The sequence below is a fragment of the Mesoplodon mirus genome (assembly GCF_964341445.2).
Source record: "Mesoplodon mirus genome assembly, chromosome: 4".
Classification (NCBI taxonomy): Eukaryota; Metazoa; Chordata; class Mammalia; order Artiodactyla; family Ziphiidae; genus Mesoplodon; species Mesoplodon mirus.
The window spans coordinates 54,115,403-54,135,243 of record NC_138979.1 but is presented as its reverse complement, the minus strand read 5'-3'; the positions used below and the strand labels follow the sequence as shown (position 1 = coordinate 54,135,243).

Genomic DNA, 19,841 nt, shown 5'->3' with positions numbered 1-19,841 from the left:
GATGCCTGAAACCATGAATAGTACCAAACCCTATATATACCATGTTATTTCCTATACATATATACCTATGATAAAGCTTAATTTATAAATTAGGTACAGTAAGAGAATATCCAGATTGCCAGCATCACAACTCTTGCACTTAGGGGCCATTTTTAAGTAAAATAAGGGTTACTTGAACAGAAACACTGAGATACTGTGGCAGATCAGCTGATAACCAGATGGCTACTAAGTGACTAACGGGTGGCTAGCTTATATAGTGTGGCTATGCTGGACAAAGGGATGATACTCAGAACAGTATGCAGTTTAAAACTTATGAATTGTTTATTTCTGGAATTTTCCATTTAATATTTTCAGATGACGGTTGACTGCCAGTAACTGAAACCACAGAAAGTGAAACCACGAATAAAGGGGGACTACTGTAATAGATCTTTAGATAAAAAATTCTAACCTACTTGGGCCCATCATCCTCCTTTTGTCAGCAGCAGAATTTCAGATCTCTTATTAGGAACTGGCAGCCTTTACTTATGCATATTTTGTATGTCCTCAAAACTCTCCTCATGTTCACTGAAAATTATTCGTTTGACACACATATTCTGTTGTTTTGGGTACTATTCAAAGATTCTGACTGAAATTACTCTATCCCTTCCCATTTCATGGTCTGGCAATATAATATATTGACTTTTGAAGATTCTTCTTTTATTGTTTTACTTGATTCAGAGAAAAACAAAAACAAAAACAAAAAAAACCCCTAAAAGGCAGACAACAAATTGACAACAGCTGTAGTCAGAGATAATATCTTTATTGTATGGGATTCATACAAAGTCAGTAAAAAATCCATTAAACCCTAATAAATAAATGGGCAGAAGTTAGTTATAAGCAAATAGATGGAAAAACGTCAGTTCTGTTGATAATAAGAAAGTGTGAAGTTAAAAGAATACATCCTCTTTTTTCCCACTTTACTTTTCAAAAAAAATTTAAAGCATAATACTTATTGGTATGGGTACAGTGAGACTGGAACTCTCACATAGACCTATTCATTGGTTAGGGCAACTGTGATGACAACCCTGGGTCCTGTGCTTTTGGCAGTGTTTTGAGGAGAGGGGAGGAGGAGAGGAGAAGCCTGGATTTTTATAAAGCATTATGAATGGCAATAGACTTTACCATCATATTCAACACAAATGGTAAATAAGCCATGATTTTTTATATAGCTATAACTATATCCGTATACATATACAGATACGTATAGATATGTGTGTGAGTGTTGAATTGCTCTGGACCTTCATCGTTTTTAAGACTGCCCTCATTTTATACATTGCTGGTGATGAAATAATATTGTAACACCAGTTTTGAAAGCAATTTGGTGTAGTATGTTTCAGGAATCAGAAGATTGTTGTCATTTTTTGCATATAGTAGTCCCATGTCCGAGGTTCTCTACCAAGTGAAGTAATTAAAAATGTAGCAACGGGAGGAGGAGGAGGAGGAGGCCGCCTAGGCGGCAGGGAGTGAGCCAGTGCCCAGGGTGAATCAATGGAAACCCCCCCACGAAGCCAGCCGGGAACACACTTCAGTGCAGCCAAATATAGCACTGATTATTTTCCTTCAAAACAAAACAAAACAAAACAATGAAGTAGCCACAACTGTATTCTTAAAAATGGCTCATATAACAAATAAGTAGAAAGAATCTCAGTGTCCTCTTAAAGGAAAATGCTTAAGTAAATTGTGATTTTTACATTAGATGGAATATTATTGGTTCAATTACGAAGATTAAGTAGACATAGAGAAAATTCTTCATGGCCCTTTTGTATCGTCACTTATATATCCACTGTGATAACTATGTTAAAGAACGTGTATATGCAAAACTCTGGAAGAACATATATAAAAAAAGATAGCATATATTGTATTAAGGTGATGGGATTATCAAAGGTAGGTTTTTTTCTACTTTGTTCTTCTATAATGCTATTATATGCGTTAATAAAATATTTAGTTAATAAAGGCTTGATTGTGTCTCCCCCTCCCCATTTTTGCCACCTTTGTTGGTACCTTTTAGTGATTTATTCTGCAGGAGTAAATAGTCTAGCCATCTGTGTTTAAGATTGGATGTGTTGCTCTTAGGTTATTTGAGCAGTTGAGATAGTTTTCGAAGAAGGAAAGTCAACAATAATTTCAGAGAATATTTATAAAAATATCTGCACTAAGAATGTCTTGACTATTTATTGCATGTTTCTTATTTTAATAGGTTTGCAGAATGGCTTCTGATTACTCAAGAACATGTGCTAGCCCAGATAGCATTCAGACTGGTGATGCTCCTATTGTTTCAGAAACCTGTGAGGTTTATGTTTGGGGGAGCAATAGCAGCCATCAGTTGGTAGAAGGCACACAGGAGAAAATATTACAACCCAAACTGGCTCCTAGTTTCTCTGATGCACAGACTGTGAGTTCTCTGCATACCTTACAAATTGGTACATTACAGGGTTTGCTTTAAATAATGTTAAGAGTGGGTTTTTTTGTTTTTTGTTTTAATGAGTGAATGTTCTTGCTTGTTTCTTATCTATATTGTTTCTATACTATACTGCATCAGTTTTTTCATTTTCATGGAAAAAATATTTTAAGTCCCTCATTTCCCTAATAGTGTTTCCAAGTTTTAAAAAGTTAAATTTGCATCTGGAGTTTTAAAAAGAATTATGAATGGCAGCAGACTTACCCTTATATTCAACACAAATGGTAAATAAGACTAAGTAAAAATTAGAATTTTCCCTTTGCCATATTGGCATTTCATTTTCTTATTATGATCACTTTTTTTACATTTGTAGCTAACTTTTAGGCAAAATGGAACTTTCTGTTTTATTATTTTCATTAAAACATATGTTTTTCTCAAATGAATTTAGAATATATATTACATGGTTCTTGTTATAATGGACCCTAAGGAATTACAGGAAAATTTTCCCTCCTGCCCTTCACCAATTATATAAGAGTAGGCTAAACATTTTTTCTTTGTTGTTTCATTGAACCATGACTGGATAGATAACCTGAAAAGATAAAATATACATTAATTTGAGTTCAACAGTAAAGTCAACATGAATAGGCCATGAATAGTTTTCTTAATTTTCTGTTTACTTCTTAATCTCTATGGCTATTCATATTCTGCTTTAAAAGATATCCTTTGAGCCTTTTTGGTAAAATCAACTTAAATATTATACTTTGATTTTCACAGAAGCATTTTATATCTATGATTCTGTTTGTTTGCTTATAGATTGAAGCTGGACAATACTGCACTTTTGTCATTTCTGTGGATGGCTCTGTCAGAGCTTGTGGTAAAGGCAGCTATGGGAGACTGGGCCTTGGAGATTCTAATAATCAGTCTACTTTAAAAAAGTTAACATTTGAGCCTCACAGGTCCATTAAAAAGGTCTCATCTTCTAAAGGATCTGATGGTCATACTTTAGCTTTCACTACAGAAGGAGAAGTCTTCAGCTGGGGAGATGGTGATTATGGGAAACTGGGACATGGAAATAGTTCAACACAGAAATATCCCAAGCTTATTCAGGGCCCTCTGCAGGGAAAGGTATGTGCCTTCTTTTTGGATTTAAAAATAATTAGATGCACTGGTACTATGATTGCTATAATTGACAATATCTTTCAGATTTTGATGTATTCTTTCTGAAGTAGCCCACCCTCCCAGCCCTTTGGCTTATCTTTTGTATATCTGCTTGATGGTTTACAACACACTTTCACGTACATTATTTAATTTTAATTCTTATAACAGCCTTGTTAAAGTAGTTATTATTTTCATTTCACAGATAGGAAACTGAGAATCATCCATTTAACAAATATTTATTTAGTACCTTCCAAATGCCAGGCAGTGTTTTAGGCATTACACATATGGCAGTGAACAAAACAGACAAGATTCTTACTCTCATGGAGCTTTAATCTGTGGGCTAGAGATGATAAGTAAGCAAACACATAAAATAATTTCAAATAATAGTAAAAAAATTGAGTAATGTAATAGATACTAACTTTGGCTGGGTGTGATATTAGATAATGAGTTCAGAGGGTTCTCTTGGAGTAAGTGGCATTTTAACAAAAACTGAAATAAGACATTTAAAGTGGTTAAGTAACTTGGCCAAGGTCACACACAAATAAATGGTACCATTAGAAACTGAACCTAGATATCCTCTTTTTATTTCTATTTTACCTTTTCTTAAAGAAATGAAGCCATTTTCCTAACTTAAAATTATATGCAATTTTGTGGGTTCCTCCATTTTAAGATTCCTTTCTTTCTATGAATGTTTTCTTATATAAAAGTCTTTAAAGTTAAAATTTTATTTTATACCAAAATTAAAAGTGGGACACTTCTTTCATGGGAGTTTGTCTGACAAACTTGGCTCTCAAATGAATTTTACTTTATTATAACTTTCAGTGTTTAACTTAGACATCAGCCTCAAAGCAGTGAGCCTTGGAACATTCCACTTAACATCAGGGGGTCCTTGATAAGATGTTGAATATGGGACTCTAAGGAACTTCAGATAAATACTCTTTAAAGTTGTACTTTTTTAGTTTTTCTAGCACCTTTTTTCTTAATTCCCATTGTTTTAAATTTTCTTTACATATATATATATATATATATATATTTTTTTTTTTTTTTTTTTTTTTTTTTTGGCCGCACCGCACAGCTTGCACGACCATAGCGGTGGCCTGGTGAACTCGGGCCACCGCTATGAAAGCGCTGAGTCCTAACCACTGAACCTCCAGGGAATTCCTTATTTATATTCTTTTAATGTTCCATTTTATAATGGAAACATTGCCAGTTAAAAATAACTTAGTATGAATATCATGAAGGAAAAATTCCCAAAAAGTAAATTAATAAATTACAGATAAAAATTTCAGAGGTTCTTAGCATATTATTTAAAATGTAGTAGGTGCTCAGTATTTTTTTTTTTTTTTTTCTGTACGTGGGCCTCTCACTGTTGTGGCCTCTCCTGTTGTGGAGCACAGGCTCCGGACGCACAGGCTCAGTGGCCATGGCTCACGGGCCTAGCCGCTCCGCGGCATGTGGGATCTTCCCAGACCAGGGCACGAACCTGCATCCCCTGCATCGGCTGGCAGACTCTCAACCACTGTGCCACCAGGGAAGCCCTGCTCAGTATTTTTAATTGAATCTAAAGTTTGAATTTTCTAAAGTGAGTTCTAATTTTTGGAGTTTAAAAAATGTGGAGTTATTAGTATGGATATTTTTTCTGTTTATCTTTTTTTCAGCAGTTAGTGATTTTGATCAGTGTTAAAAGGTATAAGTGATCCCCAAATTATGCTGCCATATACCCTTATTTCCCTGATTCTGCCCATAAACTGTGTAGCTATTTGAGGGTAAAGAGATACTATTAGGAGTTTAATTGATATAAGCTTATATCTTAGATCTTTCTTCATTGGTAATAGTCAGTGTGTTTTTGAGAGTTAACCCTATTATGTAATGAATTTTTCTTGATTAGCCAGGACTGGAGGTTTTGTGTTAATGTTATATTTAAAAATTTTTCATTGTTCCATGAGTGTTCAGCCCCATCCAACTCTTTGAGTAAAGAATTGATTGGTGATATAGGATTGTTGCGGGTGATTAGATTGATGTATTTGGGGCAGGGAGGAGTGGGTGAGAGAGTGCTGCTAACCTTTACAGTCTCTTTGTGTGAATTAAGAAAAGTTGTCCTCTCTGGGTAGAAGTCAGAGTTTGTGGCCTGGCCAACAGAGCTTAGGCTGTATTTCAGCACTTTCTTGATCCTTTATGCAGGCAGCCTTGTCCTGGGCAAAACCTCCACAACTGTATATGGCACTTCTGGATGAGTTGTGAATATCAGTACCTCTGAAGTCTCTGTGTATAGGATCAAATGTGAACTCTATGTTTTAGTATCTTGTGTTCATCACATTCATTTTGTGTGCAATACAGGTAGTTGTTTGTGTGTCAGCTGGATACAGACATAGTGCTGCTGTCACAGAGGATGGTGAATTATACACATGGGGTGAAGGAGACTTTGGAAGATTAGGTAAGATTTTTTAAAAATTGAAGTTAGTATCACAGAAAAATAGAAATGATGATGGTTACTGAGAAGTGGTGAGACTAAATTTAATAGGCCAAAGACTGTCATTTATTTTTGTTAGTTTTAAGCTCAGAGGAAGATAATTTTATATAGAGAGTACCTAGATTCTGGTGCTGAAATTTAAGATGTAATTAAATCTAGCAAGTATTTACTACTTTGAGCAGGCACTATAGGATTTCAGGGATAAGAAAGATATCATCCTAAAGTGATCCTGAAGTGTGTTATCTAGGAGGTAGTGAAAACAAGTCAGCGTTAGCGATACTAGACAGCATTAGATAAGTGCTGTGAGAGGAGCATAATAGAATGTTCTACTGATTCAGTGAAGGGACTGGGTATCTCATGTTGGGAGCAGCCTAGAAGATTAGATGAGAAGATATTAGAAATGATTCTGTTTTTCATATTTAATTGCACTTAAAAAATTCCTCAATTCTGTTAATAACTTGTAATGTTTATTCTACCTGTGAAGTAATGGCCTAAAGAAAAAGAGCTAACATTATTTCTTTGTTGTTTTGTGTGTTTTATCCAAGGTCACGGTGACAGTAATAGCCGTAACATTCCAACATTAGTAAAAGACATTAGCAATGTAGGAGAGGTTTCTTGTGGCAGTTCACATACTATTGCTTTATCTAAAGATGGGAGAACTGTATGGTCTTTTGGAGGAGGAGACAATGGTATGTAAAAAATTATTTATTGATAGCTTTGGCCTTTTTTCCTTGACTTTTAAAAAAGTTTATTTTTCAGTTATACAAAGCTATTGTAGAAAAACTCAAATGTATATAGGTGAGCAGAAATTTTTTAAATTTAAATAAATGTTTCTTAAAAAAATTTAAGAAAAATTTGCTCTAAGCATTGTTAAAATTTTGGGAGATAAATATATATGCATTTATATAAATATGTACATATATTTCTACATAGATGTTTTGTTTTTGTTTTTGTTTTTTTTGTGTGGTACGCGGGCCTCTCACTGTTGTGGCCTCTCCCGTTGTGGAGCACAGGCTCTGGACGCGCAGGCTCAGTGGCCATGGCTCACGGGCCCAGCTGCTCCGCGGCATGTGGGATCTTCCCGGACCGGGGCACGAACCCGTGTTCCCTGCATCAGCAGGCGGACTCTCAACCACTGCGCCACCAGGGAAGCCCTACAAAGATGTTTTAAAAAACTAAAGCAGACCTATGTATACCATAGTTACTGTCTTATAACTTGTTTGTTTTTATCTAACAGTATCTTATGAATATCTTTCTATGTCAAAAAACACGGCTCTACATTTTTCTTTTCAGTGGCACAAAGTATTCTTTCATATGATTGTAGCAAAACTTACAAAACTATTTATTATTGTTGAATATCTAGATGGTTTCCAATTTTTTTCAGTATTAAAAACAATACAGTGAATGACTAAATCTTTTTCTACTTTAGTCACTCCTCCAGTGATGCGAGAATGCTCATTTCCCCATATCCTTCAACAACACTGGCTATTAAAATTAAGATAATTAAAAAAATAGTTTCACTAGTGAAAATGGTATTTAATCTGTATTTCGTCCTTAGTGAGGTTGTTGGCCATTTGTTTTTCTTCTTTGGTGATTTGCCAAGTTCTCTATTTGGTGAATTATTGAGTCTTTTAAAAAAAATTTAAAATCATTGTATGTACACACTTTCTTGTATAAGGACCTGTTTATTATATCAGCAAATTTGAAGTTAGAAGTATGACCATTAAAGGGGAGAAAGACAGCAAATTAACTTTCCATATGTCTCTTAAAGTGGTTTTAATTACTGAAATAAAAATTCAGAAAACAATTGTTTATTGGTTTCTTTCTTGTAATAAAGCCATTCATTTGTTAACATCCTCTGCTATTAGAAACTTAGAGCTTTCTAAAATGTGGACAATCTGTCAGGTTAGTGATGGAAAGATTAGTGATATTTATCAACATTAATACTAAGAAAAAGAATAGCGTTTCTTTGAAACAAGTAAATTGTTTAACTTGAATGTGTTTGTTTTTATAGGCAAACTTGGCCATGGTGATACCAACAGAGTGTATAAACCTAAAGTTATTGAAGCTTTACAAGGAATGTTCATTCGCAAAGTTTGTGCTGGAAGTCAGTCTTCACTTGCTTTGACATCAACAGGGCAGGTAGGACTAAGGGATGAGCATAAAAGGTTTAGAGTATTTCAGAGGACCAGATGACTAAAAAGTGATAATTGTATTTAAATTTTGAAGTTAAAAAATACATTTTAAAGTTAATCTACTGAAATTAAATATTTTCTCCTGTTTGAAGAGGTTGAGTATCTGAGAAGGAGCCAGGTTTTCTGACCTGGCTTGTGTGAGCCAGATAAACTTACCGTTAAGCCCATGTTCTTTGTATTAAGATGGTTTTAAAAAAGCTTTTAGCACTAAACACCGCTTAAACCTTTTCCTAAAAATCATGAATAGTGGGAGAAAATGAGAATAGATCTTGCTGGAACCAGTGATATGAACTAAGAAGGCAAGAAGGTGATCAAAAGAGAGGGCAAGGAGAACATTTCCAGATGAAAATAATCTGAGAGGGTTAGGTGGTTAGGTGTTTCTGAAAGAGGGCTACTCAGGCTTAGGATACTTAGAATTGTATAATCCCTTTGTAAACTTGTGATTTTCTACATGCATATTTTGACTTCCCTCTGTTTGTTTGTTGGTGATGGAGAGGGTCCAGGTATGGTGATAGACTGACAATAATTTTGCTCCTTACATCCATCAGTGATGACAGTGAAAAAGTGAGCTGATCACTCATTGTTTCACATGTAGGAATCTATTATGTGCCAGGCAGTGGTATAAAAATGTTTCTGACATTCACATGGCAAATGAGTAGCAAAGCTGAAATTACCATGTTATTTAATTATCTTTGAAAGACTGGAATGCTTTGCTGTAAAAGATCTAACGCAAAACTATTTGTCATTTTGTATTTAATTACGTTAGTCATTTGTTACAATGCTGGTTGCTGTCTTAAAATTTAAAACTTCTCTTTTACATCTTTCTCACTGTGAGTTTTGTGGTAGGAATCCATGAATTGAAGCCAAAAGATGCTCACTTATTTGATGTATAGCCACTGGCAAATCACAAGCCTTCCTTGAAAATCACGTGCTTCTTTTTTATGAGAGGGGTAATAACTTCTGCTTTTAATGATTATATAAGATAGATTCAACTTTGAATGATTATATAAGAAGATAGATTCAAAGATTTCAACTTTGAACTGAAAGTTTCTATAACAACAAAAAATTATTATTTAGTATCAAACCACACTCTTATTTAATAGATTATATTTATTTCTAAACGTAAGTTGTTAACCTACCATCTCAGGATATTATGTGTAGTGTATTTCTCTTTGTTTCAGGTCTATGCTTGGGGCTGTGGTGCTTGTCTAGGTTGTGGTTCTTCAGAAGCTACTGCACTGAGACCCAAGCTTATTGAAGAACTGGCTGCCACAAGAGTAGTTGATATTTCTATTGGAGACAGTCATTGTTTGGCTCTTTCTCATGGTAAGATCATTTGTTTTTAAAGAAATAGTATTAGGTTTTGTTTTTTTTTGCGGTACACGGGCCTCTCACTGTTGTGGCCTCTCCCATTGCGGAGCACAGGCTCCAGACACGCAAGCTCAGCAGCCATGGCTCACGGGCCCAGCTGCTCCGCGGCATGTGGAATCTTCCCAGACCAGGGCACGAACCCATGTCCCCTGCATCGGCAGGTGGACTCTCAACCACTGTGCCACCAGGGAAGCCCCCAAGTATTAGGTTTTAAAGGCACTTTCAAGTTTATACCATCCTTTTTTTCTCCCCATTTTTAACATACCAAGTTGGCTATGATTTTTTTAATTTTTAATTTATATTGGACTGTGGTTGATTTGCAATGTTGTTTTAGTTTCAGGTATACAGCAAAGTGATTCAGTTATACATATACATGCATCTATTCCTTTTCAGGTTCTTTGAAAACAACACAGTGAGGTAGGCAGAGGAGTACTTAACAACCCGTGGAAAGATCTAGGGTGTTCTGGGCTGGGTGGAACTGGGGAAGGAGATGGGAAAGGAGTGCATATCATAAAGGATACCACAGTGTTGCTCTTCTGGGGAAACCAGGAATCAAATTTGGTGGTTGTCATCATGGTAGGACACACAGCACGGTCCTTGAGAGGAGGGGGAGTGAGAGATTATGCGATGGGTGGGTCACCTCACAGAAGCATCACCTCCCTTGTCATTCATCCACAGAGTGTGTTTGCTTCCTCCTGCTCAGTCAGTCTCAGCCTTCCAAGTTCAGTTCAAATAGAATTACCGCATGATCTGGCAATTCCACTCTGGGTATATACCAAAAAGAACCAAAAACAGAAGCTCAAACAGATAATTGTACACGAATGTTCATAGCGGTGTTATTCACCAGAGGGTGGAAACAACTCAAGTTTCCACCAAAAGACGAATGGATAAATAAAATGGGGGTATATCCATAGAGTGGAATATTATTCAGCCTTATAAAGGAATGAAATACTGATCTAGGCTACAACGTGCGTGAATCTTGAAGACATTGCGCTGAGTGAAATGAAAGAACAAATATCATGTGATTCCACTTATATGAGGTATCTAGAGTAGGCAAGTTCATAGAGACAGAGCAGAGTAGAGGTTACCAGGCACTGGGAGGAAGTGGGGATGGGGAGATACTGCTTAATGGGCACAGGGTTTCTGTTTGGGATGATGAGAGGTTTCTGGAGATGGATAGTAGTGATGCTTGCACAGCACTGTGAATGGATTTAATGTCTCTGAATTGTGCACTTAAAAATGATTAAAATGTGAGTTTTATGTTATGTGTATTTTACTGCAATTAAAAATAAGTGAATGAATGATTGGATGGATGGATGAGCAGATGGATGGATGAATAAATGAATGAGTAAGAAAACTAATTCAGTTCAGGGCTCATGACCTACAGAAAGCTTTCCTGGATCCAGCCTGATTGGAACAGCCTGGGACATACTGTACTCTGATTATTAGTGCACTTGGCTGTCTCCACACTAAGCTGTGAGCTCCTGGAGAATATGGACCATGCCCTGTTCCACTTCATACCTCTGACTCTAACTAAAGGCCTAGCACATTGTGACAATTTGATAATTCTGTTTTAAATTAATGGATCTGAAAACATGGCATGTTTGAAACGCATATTGTAGGTCTTAAATAAATGAAACAGGTATCACCTACAAAAAAAACTAAAGAATTAGTATTAAATATTACCTTCCATAAATATTTTACATTGAAATTTAGCTTTTCTTTTGTTCTTTATGTTTTGTTTTTAGATAATGAAGTTTATGCCTGGGGCAATAACTCAATGGGGCAGTGTGGGCAAGGAAATTCCACAGGTCCTATTACTAAACCAAAGAAAGTGAGTGGCTTAGATGGCATAGCTATTCAACAGATCTCCGCTGGAACATCACATAGTCTGGCATGGACTGCTCTTCCTAGGGACAGGTAAATGTGCTCACGTTTAAAATTTCTTGTGTTTTAGGGCTTCCCTGGTGGCGCAGTGGTTAAGAATCCGCCTGCCAATGCAGGGGACACGGGTTCAAGCCCTGGTCCGGGAAGATCCCACATGCCGCGGAGCAACTAAGCCCGTGCGCCACAACTACTGAGCCTGAGCTCTAGAGCCCACGTGCCACAACTACTGAAGCCCGCGTGCCTAGAGCCCGTGCTCCGCAACAAGAGAAGCCACTGCAATGAGAAGCCCGCGCGCTGCAACTAGAGAAAGCCTGCGTGCAGCAACGAAGACCCAAAGCAACCAAAAATAAATAAATAAAATAAATAAATTTATTAAAAAAAATTTCTTGTGTTTTATTAACATCAGAAACACTAATAAAAGCAGAAATAATTGTACTTCGTTCATAAAATACCCTTCTGACTATTTCTAGTATTGATTTTTTTACTGTCATAGACATGCCATCTAGATTTCTTTCAATTTGAATGTTGAGGTTAGATATGTTTCATAAGCAAGAAGTTATACTGTATATTAAGATACTGTCTTAATTTAAGTGTCTTTAAAACATTTTGAATTCCTTCTCTGTCTCCAGATACTGATCTTAAATATTGTGGCCACATATCAAGAGGAAGTTAAATTAAAATAATCAAAATCAGAACTAGGCTTTATTTCTTTTTAACAGTTAATTAGCTTCCATGCCCTTTATCTGGTTGTTTTTTTGAAAAGAAGCAGTGGCCATACTTTTAAATAAAGGAAGTTACTTTTTGCAGAAATTTAGCTTTTTCCTAATGTGATAACCATATCTTTTTTAGATAATCAGGTAGGTAATTTTTAGCCAATACTTGAAGATTGAATTTTAAGAAATTTTGAGGTTATTTCAGCTATTTTCAGATGTATATGGGCTAATTAATAACTTAGAATATATTATATTTGTAGCCTAGACCTTTGATTCAGATGGGGTTTATTATATCATTCTAACCAATTTAAAACATTTATAGGTAATTACCCTCCAAAACAAAACCAAAAATATAATAAATTGAATATAAATAGTTTGCTGTTAGTATTAAATCTGCAACTTCTCACCTTATATGTAGAAAATTGGTTCCCAAGGTTTTGAAAATTTTCACAAGAGTTTTCAAGAGGTTTTCTTTTAGTAGATTTCAGTATATCACTTTACAGAGTCAGGCTATTTTTCTTAATATGAACTATACATCTTATAGGCCCTAAGAACCAGAAGGGTCTATAGTAGATCATGTGGCTCAGCCCTCTGATTTCAGGCGAATGAATAGCAGACCTTGCAAAATAAGTAGTGGCTATGTATTTTCTTCTTGAAGAATTCTAGAGATAGCAAATTCTTGGTTTTCCTCAGCTGCTAAAATGAAGGGTTTTATCACCTTTATAATCAGAAAGGTCTTCTGTATATCTTGTTAACATCTTTCAACTTTAATAATGGCTTAATTTTTGCTTTTGATCATGTGTGAAAATTTCATGTTAAGGCTTTTTCATGATTTTCTTATGCTTCCTTCTAGACAAGTTGTTGCCTGGCACCGACCTTATTGTGTAGATCTTGAAGAGAGTACCTTCTCACACCTTCGTTCATTTCTTGAGAGATACTGTGATAAAATAAACAGTGAGATTCCCCCGCTCCCTTTCCCTTCATCAAGGTATGTTATATATATGTGTATTTGTGTGTGCACACACATCTGTTAATTACTCATTTTGAATTTTGAGTTATTCTTACTCATTTTATCCCTCAATTATATGAAACTTCTTTATAATCTAAAAAAGCTAAACTTAGGTACTTACTGATAATAACCTTAGAAAAATTTATCCATAATGTCATGAATCATGTTTTTAAAATTACTTTTAGTCATAATTTGAGAAAAATTTTAAGGAGAAAGAATGTTATCCAAACTAGATAGCATGTGCTCTTTTATATTCCAGAAGTTCATAGCAGTTTATTTGGTTTCAGGGAACACCACAATTTCCTCAAGCTGTGCCTGAAGCTGCTTTCAAATCACCTTGCTCTTGCGCTTGCGGGAGGGGTAGCTACCAGCATTCTTGGGAGACAGGGAGGTCCGCTTCGAAATTTACTCTTCAGACTGATGGACTCAACTGTCCCAGATGAAATCCAAGAGGTAAGAGTATAGGACTTGGGGCTTCCGTGGTGGCACAGTGGTTGAGAGTCCGCCTGCCGATGCAGGGGATATGGGTTCGTGCCCCGATTCGGGAAGATCCCACATGCCGCGGAGCGGCTGGGCCCGTGAGCCATGGCCGCTGAGCCTGTGCGTCCGGAGCCTGTGCTCTGCAACAGGAGAGACCACAGCAGTGAGAGGCCCGCATACTGCAAAAAAAAAAAAAACAAAAAAAACAAAAAAAAACAAACAAACAAAAAAAAAGAGTATAGGACTTGTAAATCTGTAGCTCAGACACATCTTTGCTGAGGTTGTAGCTCACAAATTCAGCTATGTATTAGAAAACTTCAATTGGATGTTCTTTCCGATACTCCTGTTTTCTTGGTGGGAGTAAATTTTTGGGTGAACTTGTCCTTTTAGACAAAGGTCAGATGTCGCCTCTGAGAAACCTTTCATTCCCTGCTCTCCTGCCAGGTTTGGTTTCTCTCATGTATGTTCTCATCACATCACATCATTTTGTAATTGTCTACTTACAGCTATGTCTGTCTTTTCTACCAGAAGATAAATTTCTGAGCACAAAGACCCAATTTTATTTTTTATTTTATTTTTATTGTGGTAAAATTCGCATAACATAAAATTTGCCATCTTAACCATTTTTAAGTGTGTAGTTCAGTGGTATTAAATACATTTATACTATTGTACAACCATTACCACTATTTATCTCCATAACTCTTTTCATCATACAAAATTGAAATTCTGTACCCATTAAATAATAACTCCCTATTCTCCCCACCCTTCATTCCCTAGCAACAACCATTCTTTCTTTCTCTATGATTTTGATACTCTAAGTATGTCGTAAAAGTGGAATCATACACTGTCTTTTTGTCACTGGCTTATTTCACTTAGCATAATGTTGTCAATGTTTATCCATGGTAAGTAGCATATGTCAGAATTTCCTTCCTTTTTAAGGCTGAATAATCTTTTGTTATTTGTATATATTAAGTTTTTGCTCATCTGTCATTTTTATGACCTTGGATTAAGCAGCGGTTTCTTAGATATGATACCCAAAGCACAAGCAACCAAAGAAAAAAGAGATAAATTAGACTTCATCAAAACTAAAAACATTTTTATGGTGGTGCTAGAGAGGGAGTGCTGAGCTGTTAGGTATGAAGAGTAACAGAACAGACTGTATTTGCACTTGAAACTGCTGCTCAAGTTCAGATCATGCAAGGAACAAACCTTGAAACAACCAACAAGACCAAAGAAGAGTACACTTAAGTTGAAGACACAACACTTGATCCGAAACAAGAAGTTTGTGCCTACTTAGCAGCTTTGAAAGAGCACTTCCCAATGCTGCTAGTAGTCTTTGTTTAAAAAAAAAAAATTAAAAATATTTTTGCTTCAAAGGACATTATCAAGAAAATGAAAATACAACTCACAGAATGGGAGAAATATTTGTAAATCATATGTCTCATAAGATTCTAGTTTACGGAATATATAAAGGATCCTTACAATTCAATAATAAAAAAGACAAATAACCCAATCAGAAAATGAGTCAAGAATCTGAGTAGACATATCTCCAAAGAAGATAGACATAAGGCCACTAGGCACATGAAAAAATGTTCATCATTGGGCATAAAGGAAATGCAAATTAAAATCACAGTGAGATACTGCTTCACGCCTACTAAATGGCTATAATCAAAAAGACTGGTAATAGCAAGCATTGGTGAAGATGTAGAGAAATTGGAACCCCTCATGCATTGCTAATGGGAATGTAAAATGGTACAGCCACTTTGGAAAACAGGTAGTTCTGTAAATAGTTAAACATAGAGTTACAACATACTGCATCAATTCCACACCTAGGTCTATATCCAAGAGAATATAAAACATATGTCCACACAAAAACTTATACATGAATGTTCATAACAGTATTATTCATTGTAGTCAAAAAGTGGAAACAAACAAATGTCTGTCAACTGGTGAAGGGATGAACAAAATGTGGTATGTCCATACAATGTAATATTATTCAGCCATAAGAGGGAATGAAGTACTGCTGTACAAGCTACAACATGAGTGAACCCCTTGTAAACATTATGCTAAGTGAAAGAAGCCAGACACAAAAGGTCACATACTGTATGATTCCATATATATGAAATGTGCAGAGTAGGTAAATCCATAGAGACACAAAGTAGATTAATTGGCTGTCAGGGGTTTTGGGGGAGAGAGAGATGGGAAATGACTGCTAATGGGCACAGGTTTCTTTTTGGGGTGATGAAAATGTCCTAAAATTAGACAGTGGTGATGGTTGCACAACTCTGTGATATACTAAAACCCACTGAATTTTATACTTTCAAAAGGTAAATTTTATGATGTGAATTATATGTCAATTAAAAAAAAAAAGACACAGTGATTTTCCAACTAGAGGGACATATCCCTGGGATGTAGGTAGAAGGAATATTAACCTGGTGGTGAACTTTGAGGATTAAATTTTACCAGGAATGAGGTAGTACAATATATATATATATTTTTTTGCGGTACGCGAGCCTCTTACTGTTGTGGCCTCTGCCGTTGCGGAGCACAGGCTCAGTGGCCATGGCTCACGGGCCCAGCCGCTCCACAGCATGTGGGATCTTCCCGGACCGGGGCACGAACCCGTGTCCCCTGCATCGGCAGGCAGACTCTCAACCACTGCACCACCAGGGAAGCCCTGGTAGTACAATATTTTTAAAAGGTTGAAAAGTATTGGAATAAAATAACGAAAGTAAACTTTAAAAAAAAACTATTTTTATAATTGTTTATTCATTCCTTGAGTCTTCTTGGTAGCTACTCCTTAGGAGAATCCTTTGGAGGTGGATTCTCTCAGGATGTGTACAGAGCTGTTTCTGTTCCTCTTTCTTTATCCCTGAAACTTCTGGTAATTTATCTGTTTGCAGCAATCAGTGCTGCTGCTGTTTTTTTGTGTTTCTTCCTTTTTTGACACTTTATTTTGAAGCAGTTGTAGACTTAAGGAAAAGTTGCATAAGTAATAGAGTTTTCACATATGTCTCAAGCGGCTTCCCCTAATGCTAATGTCTTGTATAATTACAGTACAATTATCAAAACCAAGAAATCAAGATTGGTTTAATACTATTAATTAAACTAAACACCTTGTTAGAAATTTTATCAGTTTTTTGCTAATGTCCTTGTTCTTTTGCAGGATCCTATTCAGGATCCCATATTATGTTTAATTGGACACTTTATGAATAATCGTCAGTTATTTTATTGAATATCTCGATGTTATTTTTCATGATTGGACTGAGGTTATGCCCTTTTGGCAAGAATACCACAGAAATGATGTACCCTCAGTACATCATATCATGTGGTTCATGATATTGATGTGTCTTATTACTGGAGATTTTGACCTTGATCACTTGGTTAAGGTGGTGTCTGCTGGATTTCTGCATACAGCAGTAACTGCTGAGAGAGGGTAGGTAGAAAATATACTCTTTGAGAATATACTCACACTTAAATAATTTGAGAATTGAATATCTTCATGAATAGTTGAGGCATAGTATTCTAAATTGTAAATCATTTTCTCATAAGAATTGTGAAGTCATCTTCTAGCTTTCAGGTTGTTACTCAGAAAATCAACACTATTCAAATTTTTGATCCTTTTATGGAAATCTTTTTCTCTCTGGATTCTGTAGCAAGTTCTACTTGTCCTCTCTGTTTTCATATTTTAAAATGATATGAACTGATGTGGGTCTGATTTTGTCCATTTTCGTGTATATTTGGGTAGACTCTTAATTTGGAAACTCATAGCCTTCAGTGTTAAGAAATTAGCTTGAAGTGTATTGTTATTTTCTCTTTTTTGTTTTCTATGTTTTCTCTCTGTCTCTGGAACTCATTATTGGGATAATAGATCTCCTGGACCAGTCCTCTGTGTCTGATTTTTTTTTAATGTCTAATTTTTTAAATTAATTAATTAATTTTTGGCTGCATTGGGTCTTCGTTGCTGCGCGTGGGCTTTCTCTAGTTGCAGCGAGCAGGGGCTGCTCTTTGTTGTGGTGCGCGGGCTTCACATTACAGTGGGTTTTCTTGTTGTGAAGCACTGGGCTCTAGGCATGCAGGCTTCAGTAGCTGTGGTTTGCAGGCTCTAGAGTGCAGGCTTCAGTAGTTGTGGCGCATGGGCTTAGTTGCTCCGCGGCATGTGGGATCTTCCTGGACCAGGGATTGAACCCATGTCCCCTGTATTGGCAGGTGGATTCTTAAGCACTGCACCATCACGAAAGTCCCCAGTCCTCTTAATTTTCTTATGTTTTCTTTCCTGTTTTCCATCTTTTCTCCCCTCTACTTTATGAGAAGTTTAATTTTTATATTCTAACCCTCCTATTGAGGTTTTTACTTTTTATGTCATATTTTTAATTTATAAGAGCTCTTTTCTTAATCATTGAGTGTTTCTTTTTTTCTAATTCAGCATCCTTATTTTAGTGGTAAAGAAGCTATGACCCAGAGAAGTTATGGGGCCTAAGATAATACAGCTTTTTTTTTTTTTTTTTTTTTTTTTTTTGCGGTACACGGGCCTCTCACTGTTGTGGCCTCTCCAATTGCGGGGCACAGGCTCCAGACGCGCAGGCTCAGCGGCCATGGCTCACAGGCCCAGCCACTCCGCGACATGTGGGATCTTCCCGGACCAGGGCACGAACCCGTGTCCCCTGCATCGGCAGGCGGACTCTCAACCACTGCGCCACCAGGGAAGCCCCAATACAGCTATTTTTTATGCTGTTCCTGATACCTGGACCTTTGTTTGACCAAGGCCTGCTCATTTTTCAATTTTTAACCTAAATGCCCAATCCTCAGGGAGACCCTCCATGATGAACCCATAGACCATGTTAATTTCCTTTATGTATGGGAGCTCAATCAAGTTTGCATTTCTTTTTACTTTGTCCATGTGACTCCTTTCACACTTAAAATTACTTACTCAGAATCTCTTTTTCCTACTAGACTGTATGCTTATGAAAGCAGGGCTTTTATCTGTCTTGTTCATTTCTACATCCCCAGCACTTTGTAAAGAGCTTTACCAGGCTCAGCACTAGACTCAGCACTAAATATTTATTGCGTAATGACTAGTTACTTAGTGGCAAATCCAAAATATATATTCTTTTTTTTTTTAAGTCTTTATTGAATTTGTTACAGTATTGCTTCTGTTTTATGTTTTGGTTTTTTGGCTGTGAGGCATGTGGGATCTTAGCTCCCCGACCAGGGATCAAAACCCGCACCCCCTGCATTGGAAGGCAAAGTCTTAACCACTGGACCACCAGGGAAATCCCCAAGATATATATTCTAAGTCTTCTTTTTAAAAAAAATTTTTTATGCATGAATTCTTTTTTAAAGGATTTATTATTTGTTTATTTATTTATTTATTTATTTTTGTCTGTGTCGGGTCTTAGTTGTGGCACGCAGAATCTTCGTTGAGGTATGCAGGATCTTTCACTACGGCTCATGGGCTCCTCGTTGCAGCACACAGGCTTCTCTCTAGTTGTGGTGTGCAGGCTTCTCTCTAGTTGTAGTGTGCAGGCTTCAGGGCACATGGGCTCTGTAGTTGTGGCATGCAGGTTCCAGAGTGTGTAGGCTCTGTAGTTTGCAGCACACAGGCTCTCTAGTTGAGGCACGTGAGCTCAGTAGTTGTGGCACGTGGGCTTAGTTGTCCTGTGGCATGTGGGATCTTAGTTCCCCGACCAGGGATCAAACCACGTCCCCTGCATTGTAAGGCAGATTCTTTACAACTGAATCACCAGGGAAGTCCTTCTAAGTCTTCTTAAAGACATCTAAAGAAGGACTTGGCATGCTTTCTTTTATTCACATGCCTCCTTCTTTAGACTTCCATGATCTACCTTCTTTAGAGTTCTTTGCTCTTAATAGTCAGTGGGTTTATTTTTTATGTTTTTCTATTAAAAAGATAAGAACCAGGCCAAATAAATCTGCTTTTCTTTTTTATATTAGGTGGTAATTGAAACTCTGTCAGTGGGAGCAACCATGCTGTTACCTCCATTACGAGAACGTATGGAATTACTTCATTCTCTTTTACCCCAAGGACCTGATAGATGGGAAAGCTTATCTAAAGGACAGGTGAGCCTTTGCATGGTATCTAAGTAAACCAGTACTATATTAC

General features: G+C 36.6%; 1 protein-coding gene across 1 annotated transcript in view; it reads left to right on the top strand.

Moving 5' to 3' along the window:
- Positions 1-19,841, top strand: part of HERC1 (HECT and RLD domain containing E3 ubiquitin protein ligase family member 1) — a 213,134-nt gene that overhangs the window by 59,358 nt on the left and 133,935 nt on the right. The window contains exons 4-13 of the mRNA XM_082617315.1: positions 2,237-2,431; positions 3,251-3,562; positions 5,933-6,029; positions 6,611-6,754; positions 8,080-8,207; positions 9,442-9,586; positions 11,380-11,551; positions 13,085-13,219; positions 13,528-13,693; positions 19,673-19,798. Of these exons, the coding sequence (XP_082473441.1) occupies positions 2,237-2,431; positions 3,251-3,562; positions 5,933-6,029; positions 6,611-6,754; positions 8,080-8,207; positions 9,442-9,586; positions 11,380-11,551; positions 13,085-13,219; positions 13,528-13,693; positions 19,673-19,798 (1,620 nt within the window). The remainder of the gene's footprint in view (positions 1-2,236; positions 2,432-3,250; positions 3,563-5,932; positions 6,030-6,610; positions 6,755-8,079; positions 8,208-9,441; positions 9,587-11,379; positions 11,552-13,084; positions 13,220-13,527; positions 13,694-19,672; positions 19,799-19,841) is intronic.